Source organism: Andrena cerasifolii, chromosome 7 (assembly GCF_050908995.1).
Source record: "Andrena cerasifolii isolate SP2316 chromosome 7, iyAndCera1_principal, whole genome shotgun sequence".
Taxonomy (NCBI): domain Eukaryota; kingdom Metazoa; phylum Arthropoda; class Insecta; order Hymenoptera; family Andrenidae; genus Andrena; species Andrena cerasifolii.
Window position 1 is genome coordinate 16,385,343 of NC_135124.1, and position 22,922 is coordinate 16,408,264.

The 22,922-nt window shown below is 41.3% G+C and overlaps 5 protein-coding genes across 10 annotated transcripts; 1 reads left to right on the forward strand and 4 right to left on the reverse strand.

The window, feature by feature from the left end:
* Positions 1 to 716: 716 nt before the first annotated feature.
* Positions 717 to 6,641, reverse strand: Msh6 (DNA mismatch repair protein Msh6). The gene is made up of 20 exons (XM_076816256.1): positions 6,388 to 6,641; positions 5,986 to 6,156; positions 5,821 to 5,912; positions 5,693 to 5,761; positions 5,413 to 5,610; positions 5,205 to 5,339; positions 5,001 to 5,136; positions 4,648 to 4,928; positions 4,454 to 4,579; positions 4,299 to 4,380; positions 4,049 to 4,236; positions 3,888 to 3,982; positions 3,514 to 3,827; positions 3,343 to 3,431; positions 2,969 to 3,259; positions 2,671 to 2,886; positions 2,158 to 2,337; positions 1,903 to 2,080; positions 1,235 to 1,386; positions 717 to 1,161 (listed from the first exon to the last, which is right to left on the reverse strand). Exons 1-20 carry the CDS (start codon positions 6,515 to 6,517, stop codon positions 907 to 909), a joined length of 3,378 nt encoding a protein of 1,125 aa, XP_076672371.1. The 5' UTR covers positions 6,518 to 6,641; the 3' UTR covers positions 717 to 906.
* A 366-nt stretch (positions 6,642 to 7,007) lies between these two features.
* Med17 (mediator complex subunit 17) lies at positions 7,008 to 10,185 on the forward strand. Of its 2 annotated transcripts, none has more exons than XM_076816280.1 (8): positions 7,008 to 7,157; positions 7,343 to 7,522; positions 7,598 to 7,914; positions 8,349 to 8,561; positions 8,628 to 8,833; positions 8,903 to 9,475; positions 9,546 to 9,694; positions 9,763 to 10,185. In XM_076816280.1, exons 1-8 carry the CDS (start codon positions 7,069 to 7,071, stop codon positions 9,971 to 9,973), a joined length of 1,938 nt encoding a protein of 645 aa, XP_076672395.1. In that variant the 5' UTR covers positions 7,008 to 7,068; the 3' UTR covers positions 9,974 to 10,185. The 2 variants fall into 2 exon arrangements, with proteins under 2 accessions (XP_076672395.1, XP_076672394.1); XM_076816279.1 differs by having other exon boundaries at positions 7,054 to 7,220.
* A 107-nt stretch (positions 10,186 to 10,292) lies between these two features.
* Aph-1 (gamma-secretase subunit Aph-1) lies at positions 10,293 to 12,696 on the reverse strand. The gene is made up of 2 exons (XM_076816323.1): positions 12,388 to 12,696; positions 10,293 to 12,302 (listed from the first exon to the last, which is right to left on the reverse strand). Exons 1-2 carry the CDS (start codon positions 12,618 to 12,620, stop codon positions 11,819 to 11,821), a joined length of 717 nt encoding a protein of 238 aa, XP_076672438.1. The 5' UTR covers positions 12,621 to 12,696; the 3' UTR covers positions 10,293 to 11,818.
* A 535-nt stretch (positions 12,697 to 13,231) lies between these two features.
* Positions 13,232 to 15,338, reverse strand: Mrps31 (mitochondrial ribosomal protein S31). Of its 3 annotated transcripts, none has more exons than XM_076816309.1 (7): positions 15,166 to 15,338; positions 14,806 to 15,025; positions 14,669 to 14,729; positions 14,443 to 14,578; positions 14,013 to 14,348; positions 13,718 to 13,929; positions 13,232 to 13,644 (listed from the first exon to the last, which is right to left on the reverse strand). In XM_076816309.1, exons 1-7 carry the CDS (start codon positions 15,189 to 15,191, stop codon positions 13,373 to 13,375), a joined length of 1,263 nt encoding a protein of 420 aa, XP_076672424.1. In that variant the 5' UTR covers positions 15,192 to 15,338; the 3' UTR covers positions 13,232 to 13,372. The 3 variants fall into 3 exon arrangements, with proteins under 3 accessions (XP_076672424.1, XP_076672423.1, XP_076672422.1); XM_076816308.1 differs by having other exon boundaries at positions 14,806 to 15,034; XM_076816307.1 differs by having other exon boundaries at positions 14,806 to 15,055.
* A 1,497-nt stretch (positions 15,339 to 16,835) lies between these two features.
* Positions 16,836 to 22,877, reverse strand: Wapl (cohesin release factor wings apart-like). Of its 3 annotated transcripts, none has more exons than XR_013085997.1 (12): positions 22,197 to 22,877; positions 20,095 to 21,842; positions 19,751 to 19,999; positions 19,423 to 19,671; positions 19,120 to 19,344; positions 18,812 to 19,034; positions 18,502 to 18,717; positions 18,248 to 18,427; positions 18,075 to 18,163; positions 17,890 to 17,991; positions 17,103 to 17,793; positions 16,836 to 17,019 (listed from the first exon to the last, which is right to left on the reverse strand). XR_013085997.1 is itself a non-coding variant. In XM_076816255.1 (12 exons), the coding sequence occupies exons 2-12, from the start codon at positions 22,378 to 22,380 to the stop codon at positions 17,644 to 17,646; spliced, it is 3,615 nt and encodes a 1,204-aa protein (XP_076672370.1). In that variant the 5' UTR covers positions 22,381 to 22,552; positions 22,653 to 22,877; the 3' UTR covers positions 17,027 to 17,643. The 3 variants fall into 3 exon arrangements, 2 of the variants coding, with proteins under 2 accessions (XP_076672370.1, XP_076672369.1); XM_076816255.1 differs by lacking the exon at positions 16,836 to 17,019 and having other exon boundaries at positions 17,027 to 17,793; positions 22,197 to 22,552; positions 22,653 to 22,877; XM_076816254.1 differs by lacking the exon at positions 16,836 to 17,019 and having other exon boundaries at positions 17,027 to 17,793.
* Between the last annotated feature and the right edge of the window lie 45 nt (positions 22,878 to 22,922).

The window sequence follows — 22,922 nt, forward strand, 5'->3', positions numbered from 1 at the left end:
GAACTAAGCCATGCGCCACTATTTTAGAGAGAAAGTGTGTGTGTGTGTGTGTGTGTGTGTGAGAGAGAGAGAGAGAGAGATAGATAGAGAGAAAGAGAGAGACAGAGAGAGAGAGAGAGAGAGAGAGAGAGAGAGCACGGTTCCTTCTTTTTTTTTTTAATTATTTTCATTTTACGCGCAAAAATGCGCGTTTATTCCATATTTACGCAGCAGGAGATACGTAACTCGCAACTAATCGTACGTAGGAGAAAGTTACACGCAAGATTATATTATTCTTATCGTAACGAGTTAATGATTTAATTGCCCAACCTCTTGTCTGCCCCTGTACACCCATTACGGACCCCCACTGAAACGATACGAAAGGCTCGTTGGTATGTTCGTTCGTAGCGGTACGAAAACTCTTCACTCCCCTTTGCTTCTTCTTTGTTTCCACGGATATATCAGTAACGCATAAGGATTCTTATTGTATTTATTTCACAGCCAAGACCCTCGTGCACGCGCGATATTATTCCACCCCGTCTTACGTTCTTTTCCGGACTAGAAACGTAATTTCCCCTCGTCGGTTTTCTGGTGTGACTAAAATTATTACCATTGTTTGTATATCGCATCTCGTACTCGTCATAAGTAGCCCTTTTGTACTCTGGCATTAATTAATAAAATTTTGTAAGCAACAACCCCCAAGCTCGTCTCTCCCCGAAATGATTTAACCATTCCTCGATACTTCCAGGTGGTTTTATTACCAAAATACATGTGCGGGTAGCAAATATCGAACGACTACTGGCAAGGTATAACGAAATATGCTTATAAATATGTAGAATAGTAAAGGCATACCGTGCCGGTGTAACTTCAATTATAAATTACTGCGAGACGTGGGTCTTCCACAGATCTTAAGCTAATACTCCGACTTTACATTACAGCGTTGAGCTCCCTTATCTTTGGCCCATCAGCTTTGCACAGAGCAACGAACAAGTGCTTCTGATTCACCTCCTGCTCGAGTCTCTTCGATATATCGTGGGCTCTGCTTGTGATTATAGGCGGCACGCCGGCTAATCGGGCGGCGTTGAAACCGTACGACTTTGGGCAAGCCCCAGCGCTGAGCTTGTACAAGAACGTCACCGTCTCTTGAGATACCTGCTCCTCCTCGTTCTCCACCATACAGGCCTACGAAAGAGTACGCAGAAACTGAATAACATGCGTATAATTCGTCGATTATACTCTCGAAAATCATGCGCACCATGTGGGCCAACGTGACGTCCTTTTCGTTTTTGTAGTCCTCTACCAAAGAATGGTAGTGAGTTGAGAAGAACGTGCGGCACTTCAATTTCGTAAGCGCGTTCACGACCGCTGCTGCTATCGCTGTGCCATCGTACGTCGACGTGCCGCGGCCTGTAAGAGCAACGATTGTCGTTACAATTAGGATTAAAGGCAGGCTCTTATTACGCCTCGCCTCATTTTATTCTTCCTATGCTTTTCTTATTTAATTTGACTCGCACTACGCCGAGGCGAGGCGAGGCATAGTGCGAGTGGATGCAATGCCACCGCATAGGAAGAGGTTCTCTGAGTAACTGACCAAACACGTGAACCGAAGCAAGCTTAGATAACTTCAGGTTCGGAAAAACCTAGGCGACGCGAGCCTAGATGTGAGTGCGAAAAGAAGTTGCGCCGAGGCGAGTCGAGGCGTGGTGAGAGCCTACCTTTAGTCAGTGATTCCTAAACTGTGGGTCGCGAAGTGTTTTCTGGGAGGCCGCCACGGTTTTTTGGTTTCTTTTTTAATATTATTGAGTTAGAATTATATTCTGAATTACCTATTTTTTTATCTGTTTTCTTTACCATATTCAATTTACCTAAATGGGGATCGCGACTCAACAAAGGTTGGGAACACTGGATTAAGTAGTCTCTTACCCAGTTCGTCCAGCAAGACTAGCGAATAAGGCGTGGCGTGGTGCAATATCGCCGCAGTTTCACTGAGTTCGACGAGGAAGGTGCTCTGACCGGCCAGAATATCGTCGTTCGCTCCCAGCCTCGTGAAAATACGATCCACTATCGTGAAGCGGCAGGAACTCGCTGGGACGAAGCTTCCCTGTACGCAAAAAAGGTTTCTTCGTTTCTATATTGGAGTCTTACACAGTTGTAGTTATACGCAGGGAGGAAACGCACCATTTGTGCCATTATCGTAAGAAGGGCAACTTGACGCATCAGCGTCGATTTACCACCCATATTGGGCCCAGTGAGAATCATGAACGACGCTGAATCTTCGGTCGCCAATAAGGTATCGTTGGCGATGAAATTGTCCGAGAGGATGCACGGGTGTCGTCCATCTCGTACTTCCATAAACGTCTGCGAAAAGAACAGATTTTGTGCAACAGTTTCTATAAAAAATTATTTAAATTTTAACGAATCGACTAAAAGGCACTTATCCTTGTCCGTAACCTTTATCGTTATCAATAACGAATCAAATTTATATCTTTTATTCGAACTCAAAGTTTTATTTAAATAAAATTTTCCCCATCTCTGGTATAAAGGCTGTCGTGCATTTTGGCGAAGCGCGGCGATACGAAGAGAAAAGTTTATAACCTATTGATGACCGAAGCGCAGCGACAATTGATTAATTATTATTAATTTCGTGGATTCGCCGCGCCTCGCCAAAATGCGCAACGGCCTTTAAGCTACCTTTCCGTCGGTGCCATCGTGAAGTTCCGGCACACACATGTCGCCGCTCAGGGCATACTCTGCGAGGGAGAGGAGAACGTCCAAGACGGACACTTTATAAACAGCGGTACTCCAAGTATCATACTTCTCGCTGAACTGCGAGAATATCCTTCTACTCAGATCCTTCAGCACCTTATCCTTGTGCTCTTCGGCGTTTATCTGCCTACTCAGTAGTTCCTGGTGAGAATTAGCACGGCTAAGGTCAGACTAATTTCCTACGTCGTCGTTAGTCGAGAAGTTACGCGGAGGAAAAACAAACCTTTCCCTCCGCGGTGTAATAACGCTTGAATCCTTTCCTCTGCGATTGAAGCTCGTACCCAGAGCCGACTTTCTTCGTCTGCGACTCCGGGACCTCGATCTGATAACGCTTTTTATCCGACCCGTGGAACATGACTTTCACGCCGAAGTGCTGCCTCTGCTTTTGAAGATACCGTTCCAGATCCTTCTTCAGTTCCTCCAGCTCTATTAAAACGGAATCATGCTCGACGTCCACTCCTTTCTTTGGCACGATGCAGCCCACCTTTTTGGCTTCCTCGTGGTCGAACGCGCTCTGGAATTCAAATTGCGAGATTGCATCCTCTTTAATAATTAAACAGGAATTGCAGATCGTTAAATGGGAATAACATTAATTACCTCGAAGTAATCCAAGGTTTCTCTCAATGAAGGAAACTCGCCATCCGGTTCCACTTTGGCGCATCGATTTATCAGCGTGCTATTGAAATCTGCGAAACCAGAACGTCGTTCGATTGCTGTTTATTGGCACTGATTAAAGATTGCGCGGAATATATTTAATACGGCTTTTACCTTTGAATAGGGCGATTAATTTTAAGACATCCTCGAAACCACAAAGGGTGGTAATGAAGTCTACGATCTTCTTCTTGGAGTACGTCGAGCCCTCGAACATGATTGCCCTGCCATCGGGGTGATTAGTCATTCTCGCTAGATTCCCATGCGCGTGAATCTTGCTCAGCAACCTTTCGAGGTCGGGTAGGCCAGCCAATATGCTGCGAGCAGTCTGCGCCACGTCCGAAGAGTTCATTAATTCCTGCACAGCTTCCTGACGTTCGATTATCACGTCTCTGCGGCAGGACGGTGTGCAGATCCACTCGCGCAATAATCTGCAATCAAATACGTTTGATTAGAGCGATGCGAAGGGATTATTTCTATTCGGAATATACCTCTTTCCAAATGCAGTGCAGCAGCGGTCTAAAACCTTCATAAGAGAGCCTTCGCCGAAGATTCTCAAGTTATTAATGGTGATAGCGTCCAGAACCTAATGATTATCAATGTTAAGTTATTCGTATAATATGCGCACCAGTTGAATGCTATTTATAAGTACCATATTATTCCCAAATTTCGAGCCTGCGGAAGATTGGCGTGAAAAGTCTGGCGGAACGTACGTCTTGAAGCGCTCGTGGGCCAGCAATTGCTGCTCAAGCAAACATTCTTTCAGCAAATAGACGCAGCCTCCTAAAGCGTGCACAGCTAGCTCTTTATCATCGGCTGGAGTTAAACCTAAACTGTCTCCTAAAGAACAAGGGAAGAAGTCAGATTGTGTGTTAAATGCTTAAATGCTAATAAATGCTTACTTTCGTTAAGATACGGGCGCAAACCCTCTGGCCACGAAAAACCAGAATCTGACTTTTTAAAGTATTCTCCTTCGTGAAGATTCTGTGGGTCATAGAAAAGGTTTGTATGGATAAATGGTAGAATAGAACATTTGGAATAGCTGTGCGATGCTTACTTTCAACGTAGTTGCAGACGACCAGAATTGTGTTTCGCGAAGAAGCGGCTCTTTAATGCACGCTGCAAGAGCGTTGTTTAAAATTAGCAATGTCTTTTGAGACAGATTGCCACGTTCGTATAACACCTGAAGCGGATTAAGCGAACTTAGATCTATTTGCTTGATGTAAATTAATGTAGTCGAGAAGCGCTTACGTGAACTGGTGGATAATGGGAGAGTAAGGTCAATATTCTGGAGTTACAACGATCATCTTCGAACTGTCCGAGATAGAAGTCTCCGATCGTCGTGTCCAAGAAACACACTCCGTAGTGGGATGTATTCGCGCCAGGCGGGCATTTCTCAACGAGCGACAATAAATAATTGGAATTCGGGGTGGAAGCTTCTACATCCAAAGGGGTGTAAACCCTCGTGCCCTTGGAGCTTATTTGACAGATTTCTCTTTTAACGACTTTATCGAATTTCGTCACCTTGGTCACTGGAAATAATATAAAATACTAAACCATGGTAACTATCGTAAAACTAACAGAACATTCCTCTAGTATCTTACATTCATTGCATCGTTGCTGCATCATTTCTGGGTTCTCCGTCTGTTCTATTCTCGCGACTTTGTACCCTTTCTCTATGAGCGCTGCCGAGAAACGACCGTAGCCGATTTCGGGGAATCCAGAGTGCGCGTATTCGCTCTGTAATCAATCACATTCAATGCGTTTAATTCTCGTAAATCTATGAGAGGGAAGATCGTTGAACCTACTCGCATGAATGAAAGATTAAGTTCCTTGGCACAAGTGACAGCATCCATGTGGAAAAATTCATAGAATTTCCCCATTTTGAAGAAAAGGACACTGTCGTAGTATCTGCTTTTCAGCTCCCACCATTGCCTCGTCGCCTGCAAGAATCATGTCTCAGAAAACTGACAGTGCTATCGCGACGCGTTAAGCACACTTAAGTTTGCGTCTTACCGGAGTCTGGTTATTCAAGAAATCCGTAGGAACGTATAGAGTCTTAGGATCGTAGTTTGGATCGTCGGGTCTTCTCCTATTAATATCTCTTATTTTATGCGGTTGGAGGAAATCGTACTTTAAGTGTGGCCAAGACTCCACGACCTTGTTCGGGCCCTGAGTTTCATTTTGTTGAGGTGGCTTCGATTCTTTCTTCTCCTGAGAAAATTCCATTCAAATTCATTAAAACTTTGGTACAAATTACGAACGAAACGGCGTGAGTTACATATCGCGAGCTTACTATTTTCAAATTTCTGTTTGGACCAGCCGCACGTTTTGCTCCACTGCGTCTGGACACCTTCGGTTTCTTCTAAAATGCAGCTTGTTAAATAATTTGAATTCAGAACTTTTTAACGACTAGTCTTTTACCTCCGGTGTTTCTTCTTCGGTTTGTGTCTCTGACTGGCTTTCAATGGCTTCTTCTGTGCCCGTATCTGATTCCTCTGATTCGTCCTCTGGACCTATAGCAGAATTAAATCATTTCTTCGTTGATATTCGATTAATAACATTGGTGCACCAACATTCCACACAGACCAGGTTTGAAATCGTCCCCAGAGTCTTCTCCAGATTCTACATCAGGGATGATCAGCCTTCGTTTCTTCAGCTGTATTGGCTTCTCTTCTTTCTCTTCTTCTTCATCATCCTTGTAAACTCGTTTCCTGTCCTCTGGATTCTTATTTTCTCTCCCTTTGTTCGGAGTTTTGGCTACGAGCAATTTATTAATTCATCCACTAATATTTGCTCCAACTTACAATTTCAAATGTGAGTAACGTAAGGGTAGTTTCAATATAAATAAAATACAATATAGGCAATGTGATAGTTTTTAAAACAGAATCCTTTGCTATGTACATTTCTATATTTTTCAATCGATGTGTTTTATCACAGCGTGCGATACAGAATTAATTATTGTTCAGGTGAATTGTTCTCGTCAAATACCTTTCGTCCTTTGTTGTTTTACGACTCCTCTTTTCGGCGTTCCATTGTTCTCCTCAGGCACTGATTTATTATCTGATTTCGGAGTTCTCGGTGACGCGAAATAATTAAACAGCGTGTTCAATTTTGACATAATGTCAGCAATAAATACCAGGGGAATTGTAAATTATATGAAAACACCTTTCTTTCGAACTTCTTTCGTTACAATTCCGACGGATGCTCGTGGATGGATCAAAATCCCGGCAAAACTTTGGTTTTCCTAAGCGCATTCAAATATGCTTGCATGTTCTTAAATTCGACTCGGGCTTGAAAAATCGATTCTTAAATGTCTGCCCAAACACACAGTTTATTACTTCCGTCAATATATATCGAATGAAATTAATTACATTAATTTGGATAATAAATACTGAAGAAATGTGAGATATCCGATCACAATGAAGAGTAAAAATACTCTAATCCTAGTTTAATTTTATTTCACCACCGTAATTGTAGTGCGAGAAAAGAATTATTTCTTAATTTTTAGTGCGTTTTCGATCAAATTAAATAAAATCGTTTAACTTAAATATGTTTCTTTTATATATTTTTGTTAATCGTGTTCAGGAACTCTAGGGATTCTTTTCCAGAGACTTTTTTGCATCTGCTGTCAGTCGTTTGCGCCGGTAGCCCTGGATCAGGAAGACAATAATGGCGTATTCGGTGAACATTTCTGTGGAAGCACCGATCGAGAATCAGATTCAAGAAATCACTTACGATGGCCAAGAAATTTATCAAGCGTACGTAATTCCTTCGGTTACTGCTTGCAACCGTATAGTAATAAATGGAATATCAAAATTGAAGTAACACTAAATGAATTTATTATATACTTCGTGTAGCCTCACTGTTTATCTGAAATTCTATTTACGTTCTGTGGTATAACGTACCATAAAATAGTCATCTAACGTAAGGTGACGTTTTCCAGACCCCTTACACTGTCTGAGAATTTGGCGAAGATCGCGCAAAAGATCGACTTCAGCAAGACCAATGGAGACGACGTTAAAAAGGAAACCGAAGGTGGAGAGAAGGGAGAGGAAGATCCAAAAGATTCTGCGTCTTTTCAATCATCCTTGTGGCCCTGGGACAGCGTCAGAAGCAAATTGAGGTTCCATATTACACGCCGCCTTTGTATCACGATTATCATAACAATCATGATCGACAACCTCGCTCTCGTTTACAGGAACGCATTAACGGAGGTGTGCGTGTTGGCAGATGTTCTTACAATAGCTAAGGAGAAGCATTACATGGTTCTGGATCCTGTGCCACAAGAGCCAGCCGAAGTGAAGCCTATGGTACAAGTGTATGCTAGGAAGAAAGCATTGGCCGGAGCCGCATCCGTCATTATGATGGGCGCTGATAGATTAAAGAACTGCCAGAACGAGTTAGCTAGAAATAGGTCGACGCCCGACTTCCACATCGAACTGCTGAGATTGAGACAAAACTGGCGTCTGAAGAAAGTCTCCAATTCAATCATCGGCGATCTTAGTTATCGAACAGGTCCGCAGTTTTCAACTCGGCATTCTTTAAATCGCTGTTTAGAACAGCGCCGTCCGTTCTCCCACTCTCATTCGCGTTGTCAGGGATACCGCGCGACGCTAACCGCAAAGACGCTAGCGGGGCTAGCACGTCATGGCAGCTTTCGTAGCGTAGCACGGTCTCCCTGACAACGGAAGGCACGCTGCGGGAAAGATAGATTGGAAGGAGAAGCAGGCGCGTGAGGGGCCCCTACGCTGTACAGCACTGGTTAAGAACAGAGTTAGGAGCGATGGAGCCACAGTGAATGGAGGGGGAAACGTGTGCATGAACTGCGCCTGCGTCAGACACGCACGCATTACCACCGCTCCTGTAGGTATTTCCCCCTCCGTTCACTGACACCCCATCGCTCCTAACTCTGGTTTAAAATGTTATATTGACGCTGAACGCATTTCCAGCTGGTTCCAAGTTTCCTCAGACGGGGATGTTCGAAGTTACGAAAGCAGAGGAGGAGGAGAAAAGTAGCACTAGCCCTCCTGCCTCTCCAAGTGCCAGTAACAATACGTCTGTGCAGGCTCACCATCCTTCGAACCCTAAGGCTTCTGCGCTACGCGTTACTATACCTAGCGAATTACAGGGCGTTGCCTACATAGAGGTACTATGCCAAAAGGGTAAGCATATATTCATTGCAATACATACTGCAGGGTCCAGAAATTTCATTCGACTTGATGTTTCAGATCAGGAGGATCTGTGCAGCGCGAATATTAGTCTACTTAACAACAGTGCGCACAGCTCCAATGCAGACATGCATTGGCAGCAGAAATTGGAAGCCGCGCAGAACGTCCTCTTTTGTAAAGAGCTGTTCAGTCAGTTAGCGAGAGAAGCGGTGCATTTACGAGCACCGATACCTCACATGGTCGTTGGGAATCAAATAATGGCAACGGTAGTTTCCCATTTTTACAATCAATGCATACGTAGCACAGTGAATCATACAAGTTTTATCTGGTTCTAGGTACTTCCTGGAATTCAGTTAATCATAGGTCTCTGTCACAGTACAGGAAACGACAAAAAGCCTACCGCTCCTCCGCCTCACAAGAGCGATCACGATCACGTATTGGAACATTCATTGCATCAGCTGTTGCGCGAAGTGCATCACAAGAACACCCACCATCCGTTCCCCCATCCTTCCTCCGGACCTCTCGGGCCCAGTAAACGGAGATGCTTGGCTGGCCCAACGGCTGCTGACAGACACGAGCTTCTAGAGATGACAAAGAGTCAAACTCTGCTGGAGCAGATCATCCAGCAGGCTCAACATTTCTTCATGCGGTTGCGCACCGAGTACGTCCTAGACACAATAGCGAAAGAAGTTAAGGACCCTCTGATCGTCTCCCACTGGAACGCACTCAACTCGCCCACGCAGTCCTGCGTGAAGATCAACATTCTAACGCACGGGTACGATAGTGTCTGTCGAACGTCGCTGGTCGTCCACGTCGGGGAAAAGTCCCTCAAGTGCGTTTGCAGGGACGGCAGAGTGATGCACATGAGCTACGAGCCTCAAGAGTTACGGGACCTTATCTTCTGCCAGGTGAGCGCAATAGTTTCGCTGTTGCCTCAAGCCTCTTTTATCGCTCACTTAGTGATAACCACTGTTCCAGATCTATCAGCACCAAATAACAGCGGTGCAAGCGTTGGCAAAATGTATGGGCTGGCAATTTTTAGCCAATAGCTCACACCTCGGTTTAGGCGCGGTGGAACCTTTGGGAAACGCCAGCAGTTGTATTCTGGCATCACCAATAGGCGATCGGTACCTTTCGTTGAAAACAGGTGTTCGTACAAATTTCGGGATTCTAAAGTAATTCTTTCTGCTTTCAGGATGATAGCCGTCAGATGCGAGCCGCAAACCGGGGTACAAGTCGCGATCGCTCATTCGCCCAGGAAGGACTTCTTCCCGGGGCAACTAGTCCGCGAAAGAAAGTGGGAGAATCTGGGTGGGTCTTTCAAAGAAGTTCGATGGGACAAAATGGAGGGGAAGAACTTTTTAAATAAAATGGAACTGCTCATGGCTTCCCTAACGAGCTCTTAGGTACATTAATAACTGATTAGGAATTCAATTATTCCGCAAGGTGAGAATTCATGATCGTACATTTAGACTTTATCTTGCATCTGATACATAGAGACACATTTCTTAATTGTACAATGGAACGATGGATGGCTTTGTTCGGGTGATGTCTATCCCGTCTGTAATTTCGTTTTTTTTTCTCCCTTTTTTTTTTTAATAAAATGATATTTCAAACATCTCGGCGATTACTTTTAGCGCTACTCTTGCAGGCCCCGATCGTGCGAATGAGTTCATTCCGCGGTGATCTGGTGTATCAAGTAAGGATCATTAAATGTACCAGCTGTTGTACAAAAATGGTCTTTATTTGAAATGACATACGAAATGTAATGCGAATTGAATAATAAAGTAATCGTGAAATGGTAAGTGGAACAGAATGCCAAGTATGCAGATGGTACAGTAAACACCTAAGTTACAATCGTCAATGAAGTTTTCTTATATACATACAAAAACTAATGAACAATTCCTTAAATATTATCGTCAGTTGTATAACCCTTTCGAATGATTTACTCTTTAACTGTAAGGCGCGAATCGATAAACAAATTTCCTCAAATGCAGAAACATGTACAATGTATATACATACATATATATATATGCATACATACATTCTTTCATATGTACATTCACACACATTTTAAATTTCTTTCTGTTTTGCGACGCGAAAGGATACTGTACACTTCGATACGATTAGACTACGAATTGAAATGCTATCTCGATTCGGTTATACATCGGTCCGATGGGATAAGGGACGGACTAGCAGCTTGACCAATCAATTCTGTGCTAGAGCGTTAAGACTTAAGGGATCATCCTGGTAATCACGCCGCAAAATTCGACAACATTCAGGCTTTTTTTCTCAATGAATACGATGAATAACAATGTCAATTTTTTGTTCAATTTTTTAAATACACTTTTAATTGTGTTTTTTCAATGTTATCTGGAGTTTAAAATCGCCCCTTTGAAAAGAAATACCTCCCTGGCGGGAGTGATTTAAGCTCACAGACTCATCTGAACAAAAAACCAAACTGATTCTTAATCATTACGAGTACCGCTATCGTAGGTGCCAGGATTAGCCACGTAAGTCAAATTTAACAAAATTGCGCGGATTCAAACTTCAAGTAGAATGGAAAATTTCAAAACTTGAAGTTTGAATGCGCGCAATTTTGTTAAATTTTGACTTACGTGGCTAATTCTGGCACCTGCGATAGCGGTACTCATAATGATTAAGAATCAGTTTGGTTTTTTTGTTTCAGATGAGTCTGTGAGCAGAAATCTCTCCCGCCGTCTTGTCAAAGGCGTGATTTTGAACTCCATATAACATTCAAAAAGCACAATTAAAAGTGTATTTAAACAATTGTTCTGTATACATTATAAGTAGATTAATAAATGAAGAAAAAGTTTGACATTGTTATTCATTGTATTCACTGAGAAAAAAAACCTGAATGTTGCCGAATTTTGCGGCGTGATTACCAGAATGACTCCTTAACGGAGCGAGCTTTCTCAAGAAAGCATCATCGAAGTGGAATCGAATCAAACATTTACAAGATGCGAAAGATATTTACAGCTTAAACCACGGATAATACTCGTAGGCTTCTCGATTAATTTTGGTCAAGTACAAAAGTTCGTTAAATAAGGCTAAATAATGGCAAATAAGGTATAGTTTGCTAACTTATCGTCACACCTTCTCAGACACAAGTGTAGGGTACCGAACAGCTTTCGTGGACTGACGTCCGTGAAATTTCCGACATTCCTTGGTGTCCGTCTCTGTCGAACGCTACTTAGTTTCTGGATTCAGTCACCAGCACGTTCTCGCTCTCATTTCCTCGTAAAGCACTGAGCCACGTTCTGAGCTTTGCCACCCGCAACTCTGAACGCGAGAGTAGTCGTGATCATTAGAACTATGTAGGCGGACAGAGTCGTAGCTATATAGGCTTGATATACATTCAGCAAGGTCATAGACGACACGAACAAGTGCGAGGCAACAACCCAAATAACTTGTCCCCAATCTTTCTTATCTAGAGCGGCGAAGAACACCACGCCCCAGAAAGTATGCAGAAGAATAAAACACAGAGTCGTGGCCGCAGATATTATGAAGAAGTACTCTGTGCCTTGCCGAAGGCCCATCGTCCCAGGACCAACTGCATCCGCCAGGACATTGACTAGAGCGAAGGCTCCGCTCATGAAACCAAAGCCCAGGCCACACACATAGGCAAACACGTGTCTGCTATCTGCGACGTGTGTTGTCGTCACTTTCTCTAAGCCCCTTTCTGCTTTCCGAAGTACCCAGTACAAGAGATATCTGCGTAGAAAGAATTAGCTGAATCAGACTCCGTTATTCTTCGCTATATGACAGGGAAGTTATGCTCGATCGTTCTATTAATTACCTGAAGGCTTCTTGAAATAGCACGGAGAAAACCAATCCGAATGCTAGGTGATTCTGTAAAGGCACCACAGCGTACCAGAGCACCGACGACAACAACAACGAAATAAGCCAAAAAAAGGCACTGGCTATTAGTATGATAATTCTAATCGGTTCAGCCGCCACTGTGAACGTAAACATGGCTAACGGTGGACCAAAAGCCAAAAAGGCGCAACCAAAGAAATCCATAACTGTCATCTTTGCTGAGGTTTATGTTGTGACGTCCCCGTTGCGCTTCACTTGGGTCTTCGGCGCTAGTGCGCAGTAGCGCCACCAGAGGTCTCCCAATTACTACTAACTTCTCACAAGTCCTTATTTCACCTGCCAACTCGATCTCGCATAATTTTTAAATTCTCGAAACTCGAAACTTTGATGGCTTCGGAACTCGAAACTGTCGAAACTTTCTTGGGTTTCGAGGTTTCGACGCTTCGAGAAACCCATCCTTATTTATGGTTACATAATTATCTGCAACGACTCTACGAAGAAGTCTAGGACCTTCAGATTACAAATAAATAAATAAATAAATAAATGAGTTATTCGAATTCCAGCAGCATGGCTCTCACGCGAAACTGAATTCTCAATGCCAAATTCGGAACTGTAGCTTCCCAAAATTAATTAATGCTACTGTATTCATTATTGTAGAAATTAGGCTTGTCCCGTAATTAATAATAATTATAATTCATATATTTTGAAGGTTGCATATCAAAATATAGACCCTTATTACTTTCCGCAGGGACATTCACAATGATTTCTTGCATAGTTAATTAGTTACTAACAGGTCTTGGATAGGGTTACAATAAACATGCAAATGCAATTAAAAATGTACACTATTGACTATTTTTTACAAGTTATGCAAATCATACACTGTGCAGGACATGTTTTTAGAAGCTATGCATATGGTACATATTTCTGTATTTGAAAATTGATATACGCAAAAACAATTAACACCATCACGGCGCATCGATTTGTTTCTGTACATCGGATGCAGGCGCGTCGATAAGCCCCAGTCTCTTCAATAGATCTTGGTTATCGTCAAAATAGTTTTTGTACCACATTATATGATCGTATTTTTCTTGAACTGTCATGTACGGATTTTTCGAAAGCCCGACGCACACTAATTCCATGTAATGCCGGATTGGGCCTATGGTGGGGCACCATCCTGTCAGGTGGCGTTCCAAAAACACATGCTCCGAGAAATGCACATTTTGCTCCTCCTCCATGCCTGTATTATAAAACATTTTTTATTCGCAAACGTTTTGTAACAAATTGGTTTCTGATATCCCTTGCATCGCTACCTTGCTCATTGTCAATAGGGAACTTCCACAGCTTTCCTTCTTCGGTCCATTGTATCATTTCTTGAAATCCAGTTTCAGGATAGTGAGACTGTTGTATTTTCAGTTCGCTTTGTTCGCATATATTCCATACTTTAAATTCAGGAACATCTGGAAGCGGTGGGTTTGTTTGGGTAAAAATGGTAGCATAGCTTTCCACTTCAGTTTTCTCATACCTAAAATTTTTAAATTAAATAAATCCTTAATAAATAAATTCCTTAATAAATATTCTAATTTCTTTTCAAATGATGTACACAACCTTTTACTTTTTTCTTCATCTTTATGCTTGTTCAACAGTGCATAAATTACAGAGTCACTTCTCTGCTGCGTTTGCGTTGATTTGTATGTTTTTTCAATGTCCCTCGTCTCGTTTCTTACATTTACATTTTCCTTATTTTCCCTATTTTCCCTATTTTCCCTACTTTCCCTATTTTCAAACCTGTCTGTCTTATAATTACTATCAAATCTCCTTGTATCTTTTGTTCTAGATTGACTATCGAACTTTGTTGGTTTCTCCCTTTTTCCACTCATATTTTTATAATTCTTGGTCTCTTTCAGACCATACCTGGTTTCGATGCTTTGCCTATATGACTCACTGCAAAACATACCATGTCAATGTGTGATTGTTAATAAATATTATAGATAGTACAGGCTAAGTGTCATCTGATTTTAAAAAATTGTATACGCACATTGTATCTGACAATTTTATGAACGGTTTCTCCTTTTCAATATTAGAAAGACTTTCCAATAATGTTGACAGAATCTTTTCTTTATCTCCTCCAACAACAGTAGTCAGTGTATCGGCTGCTTTGGACAATTGCTTCTCTATGATAACAAAATTTCTAGTTCTAATATAAATTCATCACGAGTAGCTAGAGCTATTTTTATTGATTTCAAATTGACTCGTGTGCTTACCTATCTTTTTGTTTCTGTCTCTTACATTCACCCTGACATTTGCGGTTTTAGAAGATGTAGTCTTCAAAAAATAGCATATATATAGAATTAACGAATGCCTGTAGAAACTTTTGAATCAGAAGTAAGAAAATACTTACGCTCAGCAAATTATTTATCAGTTCGCTGAACTTATCATTATTGTCATTTTTTGCAGTGCTACTACCGCTAGCAGGCTTCGTAGGTTCCTTCAGAATTTTACGTTTAACATCATTATCAGAATCTGACCCAGAAGATGAATCCGATGACGATGAATTAGAACTGGATCTAACTGTATTGATTGTCATGCTTAACCACTGACATGGTAATGCGATCTGAGTCCTGATGTTCCTACGAGTCAGTAATATTGTCCTTCATCAAATGCAACAATTATCAAAAGGTAAATTATTTCATTCACAAACTGTATGGTGAAGTTTAATGGGGGGTTATCAGGCATTATGAATACGTGAATTAATACTTACTTTGAAAACAGACACTTAGGTAGCATTTCGCTTATTTTATATTACTCCTATTGCGGTTATTCTTATTACACTTCCTGAACTTACTATGTAAAACTTGATAAACACTAATTAATGCTCTATACACTGATACCTAGTTAGGGGTGTTCGATTCCGATTCGATTCTTTAGAAAATCCATTCTTTTGGTTAAAAGATCGATCTTTCGTATTCGATTTTTCTCAGAATCGATTCTTTGATGTAAGAATCGAGAATCGATTTTTTGCTTTTGGAGGGGGTTAATTGTCACTAGTGAAAGGACCAATCGAACTACTTGATGCGTAGGTTTTCCTGGTAATACGTTTTCAGCCATTTATACCATGGACCTAAGAATTAAATGTCTGCAATTAAATGAGCACAAAAAGTCACCACATTTACGAGGTGGTCGAGCCAGTCGATCGGGAGGAGAGAAGTCGTGGTGGATGGCTTGTGATTGGCAGAGTAGTACGTATGCGTCGCGCTTTATTTGAAACCATTCAGAAGGTCCGGCAATATGGAAAGAACAATGGTCCCCTTGATTTTGAGCTGGGCTGCAACAGTCCATAAGATGCAGGGCACTTATATAGCATATTTGCCAAAGGTCAAGCCGCGTAAAAAGCTTACAAGACATCGCAATATGTGATCTTGATGAAACAAAATTACTTAATAATCCACATGATACAGATGCACTGACAGAATTGGAAAGAATGAGGACTGCTTTATAAGAACCATTTAATTGCAATCTATTATTTGTTTCATTCACTATCAAAGACCCGGAACGAAACGGAAATAAATCGATGAAGGAAAAGAACAAAAGATTTTTCCCAAACAGAAACGAAACGAAATTCTTAATCCTACTGCAGGAGTGAAAACGATATAACCGAAATAAAGATTCCGGTTAATAACGTTACTTTGTTCTCGATGCACACTTTATGTTAAAAAATTTAAATTGAGCGTACCCCTTATTTTCATCATAAATCTATTTGTATCCGAATATTAACAGTAGATACATTCTGTGATTTCGGATTATATTTTGTATAATTTCTTCTCTTTTTTTTTTAAATACAGCTTACATTGTTCGAGGCTTTCGGGTGTAAGCCTGAAAAGTCTCCATTTTTATCTAATACATAACATGTATAATATATAATTATAATGTATACAATTTTAAATGCAATAAAATTGTTAAAAATAAGTTTGAGAGTTTTGTTTATAAATATAGCACTACATAGTAGCACTACACCTAATTATTTGCACCTAAACCCGAGATTCTTCCCTATCCTATACTCTTCTTGGTCATCATCAGACTCTCAAGATTGCGAGTTTGGGAGCGAAATTCGAGGTACAACAACCGTGGCTGAGATCCCTTCAGAAATTGTGAAGAATGTTGAAGACCTTGGAAACTGTTGAACCGATCTTGACCAAACATGGCTATTAACCTTCCCGGAAATATACACTTTAAAACAAAAAAACCGCAGTAAAAATCGAATCCATTGGTGACGAGCTGCGGAGCCACAAACGCAAACACAGGCGTCAAACTTACAAGACCCCTCTTTTTGTATCGGGGATTACAAAAAAATGGACTGTTCAAATAGAGATTTGGAATAAGTTTCCAATACAGAATAAAACTATCTTCTTTTATAATGCAGAACGTAGTTGATTTTTTTATTTAAAAAATGCTTTATTGTACAGATTCGTAATGCTCGAAGCTAGTTTATTACATATACATAACAATGTAATATAAGTATCTCTGATTCATTTCTTTACTTTGCCAGGCGAAATAATGTAATTAGAGGATTACGAACGAAATCCTGTGCCTGTTAATGGGATCCAATAACTTGAAACTGCAAATTCAAGATACAATTATAATTTATAAATTTACATTTACAAGGCGTACAGTTTAACTTTAATATTAAAATAAACTTACATAATAACGCTATTTCAGATTTCGACACGGGTCGCGACCGACCCCGGAGCCGCGCCAATTCGTTTATCAGAACTTAGAAGTTAGACAAGTTTGAGTCTCAATCTAATCGAAACGTTCGGGGGAATTTATGCAGCATTGTACAGCGAACGAATTGATAAACCGACAAGAAATAAAAGCGCGATACTGATTGGCGAATCAAGTAACTGATAATAATACATACACGCCGGCGGCGAACTTAAGTGAGGCATAATGCGTAATTACAAGGCGCGTTCTTTATCGCATCAGCTTCCGCGTAATTAATTAACAACTTACGCTTACATATGCAACGTGTTACTGCTAGTGGGGGAAATAAGTCAATTTAATGAAAGGTACAGCAATAAATTACGTAAGTGAATAAATATATATCAAAATATATGGTCAATATGAAACAGGTCCATTCATACTGCGATAAAAAGGATTTCCTTCGTTGGACACATATAACTTTGGCTCTCTTCGCATGCCAGGATAATAAAAAATGTCAAATGTGTTTATGAGATATCAATCAAGACGAAGATAAATCGAGCATTATGTTGGTATCCTCTAACGCCGATAACGGTAATTCATTTTTCTCTTCTTCGATCTTGGCATCCGACATCTTTAGGAACTTAATCACCTTTTCAGTAGCGGCGATTCCGCAGCTACTTACTTCATTCTGAAATATATCGCTCGATTACTCAGGATCGGCTGAACAAGCTAGTAATTGTTCCAAGGCTCGTAGAAAGAGAATGGAATAATTAAGATTACTTACCGATGCCGTTAAATTCATGAAATTGAAAAACTTCTGAAGTACAGACACCATAGTAGTAAAATTGTTATCCGGAAGTCTACTACGTACCAACGATTCGTAATCCTAGAGATGCATATGGATTGTTTTAATACATCGTATTGCCAATAGTTTAGTATATCATGTATCAACTGATTACAGTTTATTACCTTATTATCCATTATTAAGTAACCAAGTAAAAGCACTACGTATGCCCCTATTAAAGTGTGTTCCATATGGCGTCCCGCCTTTTGTAATACTGAAAGAGAAAGATGTTTTATGATATACTGTAACAATCTAACTAATTTCGTAATAATCCAAGCGAAGGTGGTACAGTACATACATTTTGTAACAGTTTCCTCGATAAATTCTTCTTGAGACTTGGTCGTTGTCGAAACGGTCTCCGTTTGTTCGGAATCTTTTTTACCATCTAAAATGGCATCTGTTTTCTGCTCTTCGGCGCGAGCCAATTCTTCTTGTTTGTAAAAAAGGTCGATTAAAGATTCTACCCCACTTTCATCGGCTGTATCGTAAAAAAGAAGATTAAATTGCGCGATGTATTTAATGAAAACTATTTAAAATGCGCGATGTATTTACCATCAAAAATATTTTCTGTTGATGGGGGAGCTTTAGATTCGATGAGAAGTTGTTTATTATCGTCACACTGTTCTACTAGGTTTATCAACAGAATCAAAGCTAGCATCATCATATCGAAACGTTTTTCTTCGGGAAGTGACTCGGGGACACGCAACAGAAGATACAGACTGCAATCTAGAACACCTGGTTGCGATCCTACCGACTTGCTTCCGAAAGCTGAAACGATTTAAGCAATGCGTTTTACACACTATGAAGAGCACATAAATTTCCATTAATATCTTACCGAAGATATGATCTAAAAAAACCTTACATTGTCTGTTGAATCGATGTGTAAGATTAATGAGAACTTTAATAATAGCAAACAGACACTCTCTAATAACAGCACCAGTGGAAGTTTTGTCACTTGGGTCTATGGTTGGGTAAACAGGGATTTCTTGCCCACAAAGATGATACAAATTTGCTAATGTGCTGACTAAAACTCCATTCTCGTATTTCAATAAGTATACTTGATTTTCTTCGTTCATGTGAGTAACCTGAAACAACGCGACAGTTTAATTACACATCTCTCGATACAGGAACGTTTGTATCTGAATTACATGTAAACACTTTCCGACTCACATTTTCTAATACACGTAGACATCTATCAACTTTACGTAATTTATCTAATAATGGATCTGACCAACCAGATCTCGTAATATCCTGAGCATTAATATGACGATGGCAATCTCTGATCGTTTTTACAATATGTTCTAGACCTCCTAATTCTCTAAGTTCTTCCTTAAACCATTCGCCAGCACGTTTCGATGTGAGACTAAGAAGTGTCTCCATAGCAAGTTGACCAACCTAATCGAAAGCGATTATTATTATTCGTATTCTTAGCGTCTCGCTTCGTTACGCTCCAATTACGAACAAGATACTCACAGTTATATTATCAAGATTTAAATGTTTCGCGTGTCCTTGAGCTTGAATGTCAGCGCACAGCTGACGTACCTTTTCCTTATTCTTCAACAATTCTGCCCGACTAAGGCCACAATCGTCAAGTGCGTCTTTATGACTGGCATCAGATTCTAACAAACTTAACATTAACTCCAAGCAATCACGGTCCAAATCCATGGCTAAACGATCTTGACTTAATACGAACATTACCGTTGCCGTGCACAAAGCAAGGCTCTGAAACAAAAAGCAAGTCGTATTAATAAAATCAATAAGATCTATGGACAGTTTCTTTCGTAAGAATAAAATTCTATACCTGGTCCTTGGTTGCGTCGTGAAGAGCTTTGAAGAACTTAGCAACGGTCCCGTGTGCACGCACGTGCATGCGAAATGCAGGCGCCATACATTTGCTTGCTAACCGTATAGCGGAAAGGCAACGAGTAGCATTTGGATTGTTTTCTCTTAAAGTGTCTAATATATATTCAACATCATCATTAAACTCTTGAAACTCTCCACTCTCCTGTATCTGATGAGCTTTCTTCACATTTTTCACTACAGTGTAGAACTGCAACATAAATGATCGTGAATTGATAAGATACTTATCTGCAGTCCCTCCTATGATACTACAGGCTGTAAAAGTTCCTTCTTTAATATACATACGCCCTTAACTTTCTTGCCACAACGGATACTCGTTATAGCGTCGGATTCATCTTCGAAGCCTGTATCAGCTTCGGGATAAGTTACGATTCTCGTCAGCGGTGAAGTGTCGAATTCTTCGTCGTACGCGTCAGCTCCTGTACCACTGTGGGATCCCGACGCGGTAGTCGGTGTAATGTTTCCAGCGTTAGGAGTATCCGTAGCGCTGGACTCCTTGTCGCTGTCGCACCATTTGTGTTTGTACAGTGCTCGCCTTTTATTTCCATTTGTCGCGCCTGTTGAACGACTCTTGAAAATACTGCCCTTTTTGGTGGCAGGCTTCTGAACAGTTGTAGATGGGGCATTTGATGGCTGCGATTCTGAGACTATACTAGTTACATGTAACGCCGTATCGCTCTCTGTATTACCAGTTACACCTTCGCTGTCGTCGCTCCCAGAAAACCAATCCTGGTCGACTAAGGTTTTAGCTGTTGCCATGTCATTATCGCTTACACGAGCTGGCTGTTCTGCCTCTGCTTCGGGATCAGGTTCTGGCTCTTGATCTTGTTCCGTTTCTGGTTCCGGTTCTGGCTCCGTCTCTGGCTCTGCCTCCAGGCCTGCCTCTGCCTCCGGCTCTGGTTCTGGCTCTGCTTCTGCTTCTACTTCTGGCTCAGGTTCGGGTTCGGTTTCCAATCCCGGCTCTGGTTCAGCTTCTGGATCGGGCTCTGCGGTGGGTCTAGAGATTACTTCGTTCGTCGGAATATCTATTGAACAGTGTTGAACTTCGTCTGGAAGAACCTCTGTATTCTCTCCGGCTTCTGAAGCATTTAATATCATTGGTCTCGCTTGCATCGGGTCAGAATCACTTGACAATATGTCGATCAGCTCTTGGGTCGTGGTTGGCAGTGGTTGGTCACGCCCAATTAATGGCTCAATTGTTGGCTTGCAGGAGTACGTCGAACCACAGTCAGTCTTAACAATATCGTAATGAGATATCAACGTGTTATTGGAATCGGTGACAGATTTTCTAAGAGTTAAAGAAAGGCCAGAACTATGCGAATTGGGGGTCACTGGCGCTGTAGACACGACAGACGATGTTAAATCTAAATGCAGATTCTTTGCCCGACTGCGAGTAGTTCGTCGCATCTCCGAGTTTTCTAAAGGTATCGACACGGTAGAGATCATAGGTTGATGAGAGCGAACAGCTTTCTGATCGGACTTCAGCGTGTCCGTGTTAAAATTCTTACGCTCGAGGTCTACTTTCGTGGGGCTATTTAGTGGCGTAGAAATTCTGTATGTCTCGGGTTCGGGCTCCGGGGCGTTCTGTACATTTCCACAGACTAGCCGCGCTGTACCTTTGCATATTCTCAATACAATAGGAGGCTTGCCTTCTTCTCTAATAGGAGCATCGCTATTTGCTGCTTCCAAAGTATCCACTACTTTCTTAGCCGGGGCGCTGGACACTTTCGCTAGAGATTGTTTTGGTGGCGGCTGCGGGGGGGTTTTCTGAGCACGAGCTCTACCGTAATGTGAATCAGGTACTTGTCTGTATATTGCCACATCCTGGCGCGACTCCTCTACCGCGGGTGAGACATTTCTACTTTTAAAAAATTTCTTAGGTTTAACGACTGGTGGTGCGACATCCGGCTTATTGTCAGGATCGGTTTCGAATGAGAACGGATCTTTACCAGAATTCACACGAGCATTCTGGTTTCCATAATCCAGCTTTATTCTCTTCGCCCCGAACGTGTTATGAATATCATCTTTCCTTCCTGCGAACAAAATTGTCTTTTATCATTCCGCTCGAATACACGCGATACAGTTATTTTGTTTCGATGCAAAACCCCAAGATAATCAAGTTGAGTTTATGTTTGTTATTGAATCAACCACTATTTTAAGAAACTAAGAATAGCTTCTGAAGGAATAATGCGACTAACGTGCATTTGAATCCTGAAAGAAACTATCTTTCTAAGAGCAATTCACAAAATGCAGCAAAGTCTTATTGCAGCGATTTCACATAAATATCTTTGTCAGCGGATGCTGGAAACATAGGTGACAGTTGTTAACTAAGAATACACGCAGGCGCAATAACATATATAATTTCCATGGATAAAGGACACACGTACCATTGATATTTGTACTCCTGATAGACGTGAAGGATGTTATACCCCATTTTCCAACAGTGCCTGCCGATTTAGCAGCGGAGGGTCGATTGCTATTCTCTCTAAAGAGCTTATCGAACTGGATGCTCCCAGGCGTCACACTGTTCACCTTACGGCTGTAAGATTTCGTGTAACTGCGGGACGTCATGTTGTATTCCTCGGTGCTGAAAGGATTCTCCACATCTCAAAAGACACGGATCAGAATGTCCCTCTTCATTTTTTTAAGCTTGTCAGGTATATTATAGTGAATCGGCATCGACTGTTCGCACGCTTGCAGCGGAGTCCTTAAAGGGGACGGGAGCCCTCGGCGCGTGTAAACGCTGTCCTCGATGATAATTGTAAACCCGTTAGAAAAAATCAAGAGGCAATATCTTCGGAACATATGAAAGAAACAAACGCCATGTTTCATTTGCTATTTACCCCGATGCACGAATTTACGAAACTGTAACTTCAAGTTCAATTCATATTCGGAAGCATTGCCCTTATATCCATTATCGTTCAGCCTGTATCTTCGCACTTGGCTTTTAAGTAATATGGATTTCTTTTCTACGTCCGCATGAGTTCAACTAGAAATATTAGTCATAACATGATCTTGAGCCATCTGTCGATGTTTTTCGTTTCAAGATTTAGATACATACCATACACAAAAAAAAAACGAGTAATACAATACACAAGATTGTAATACTTGTT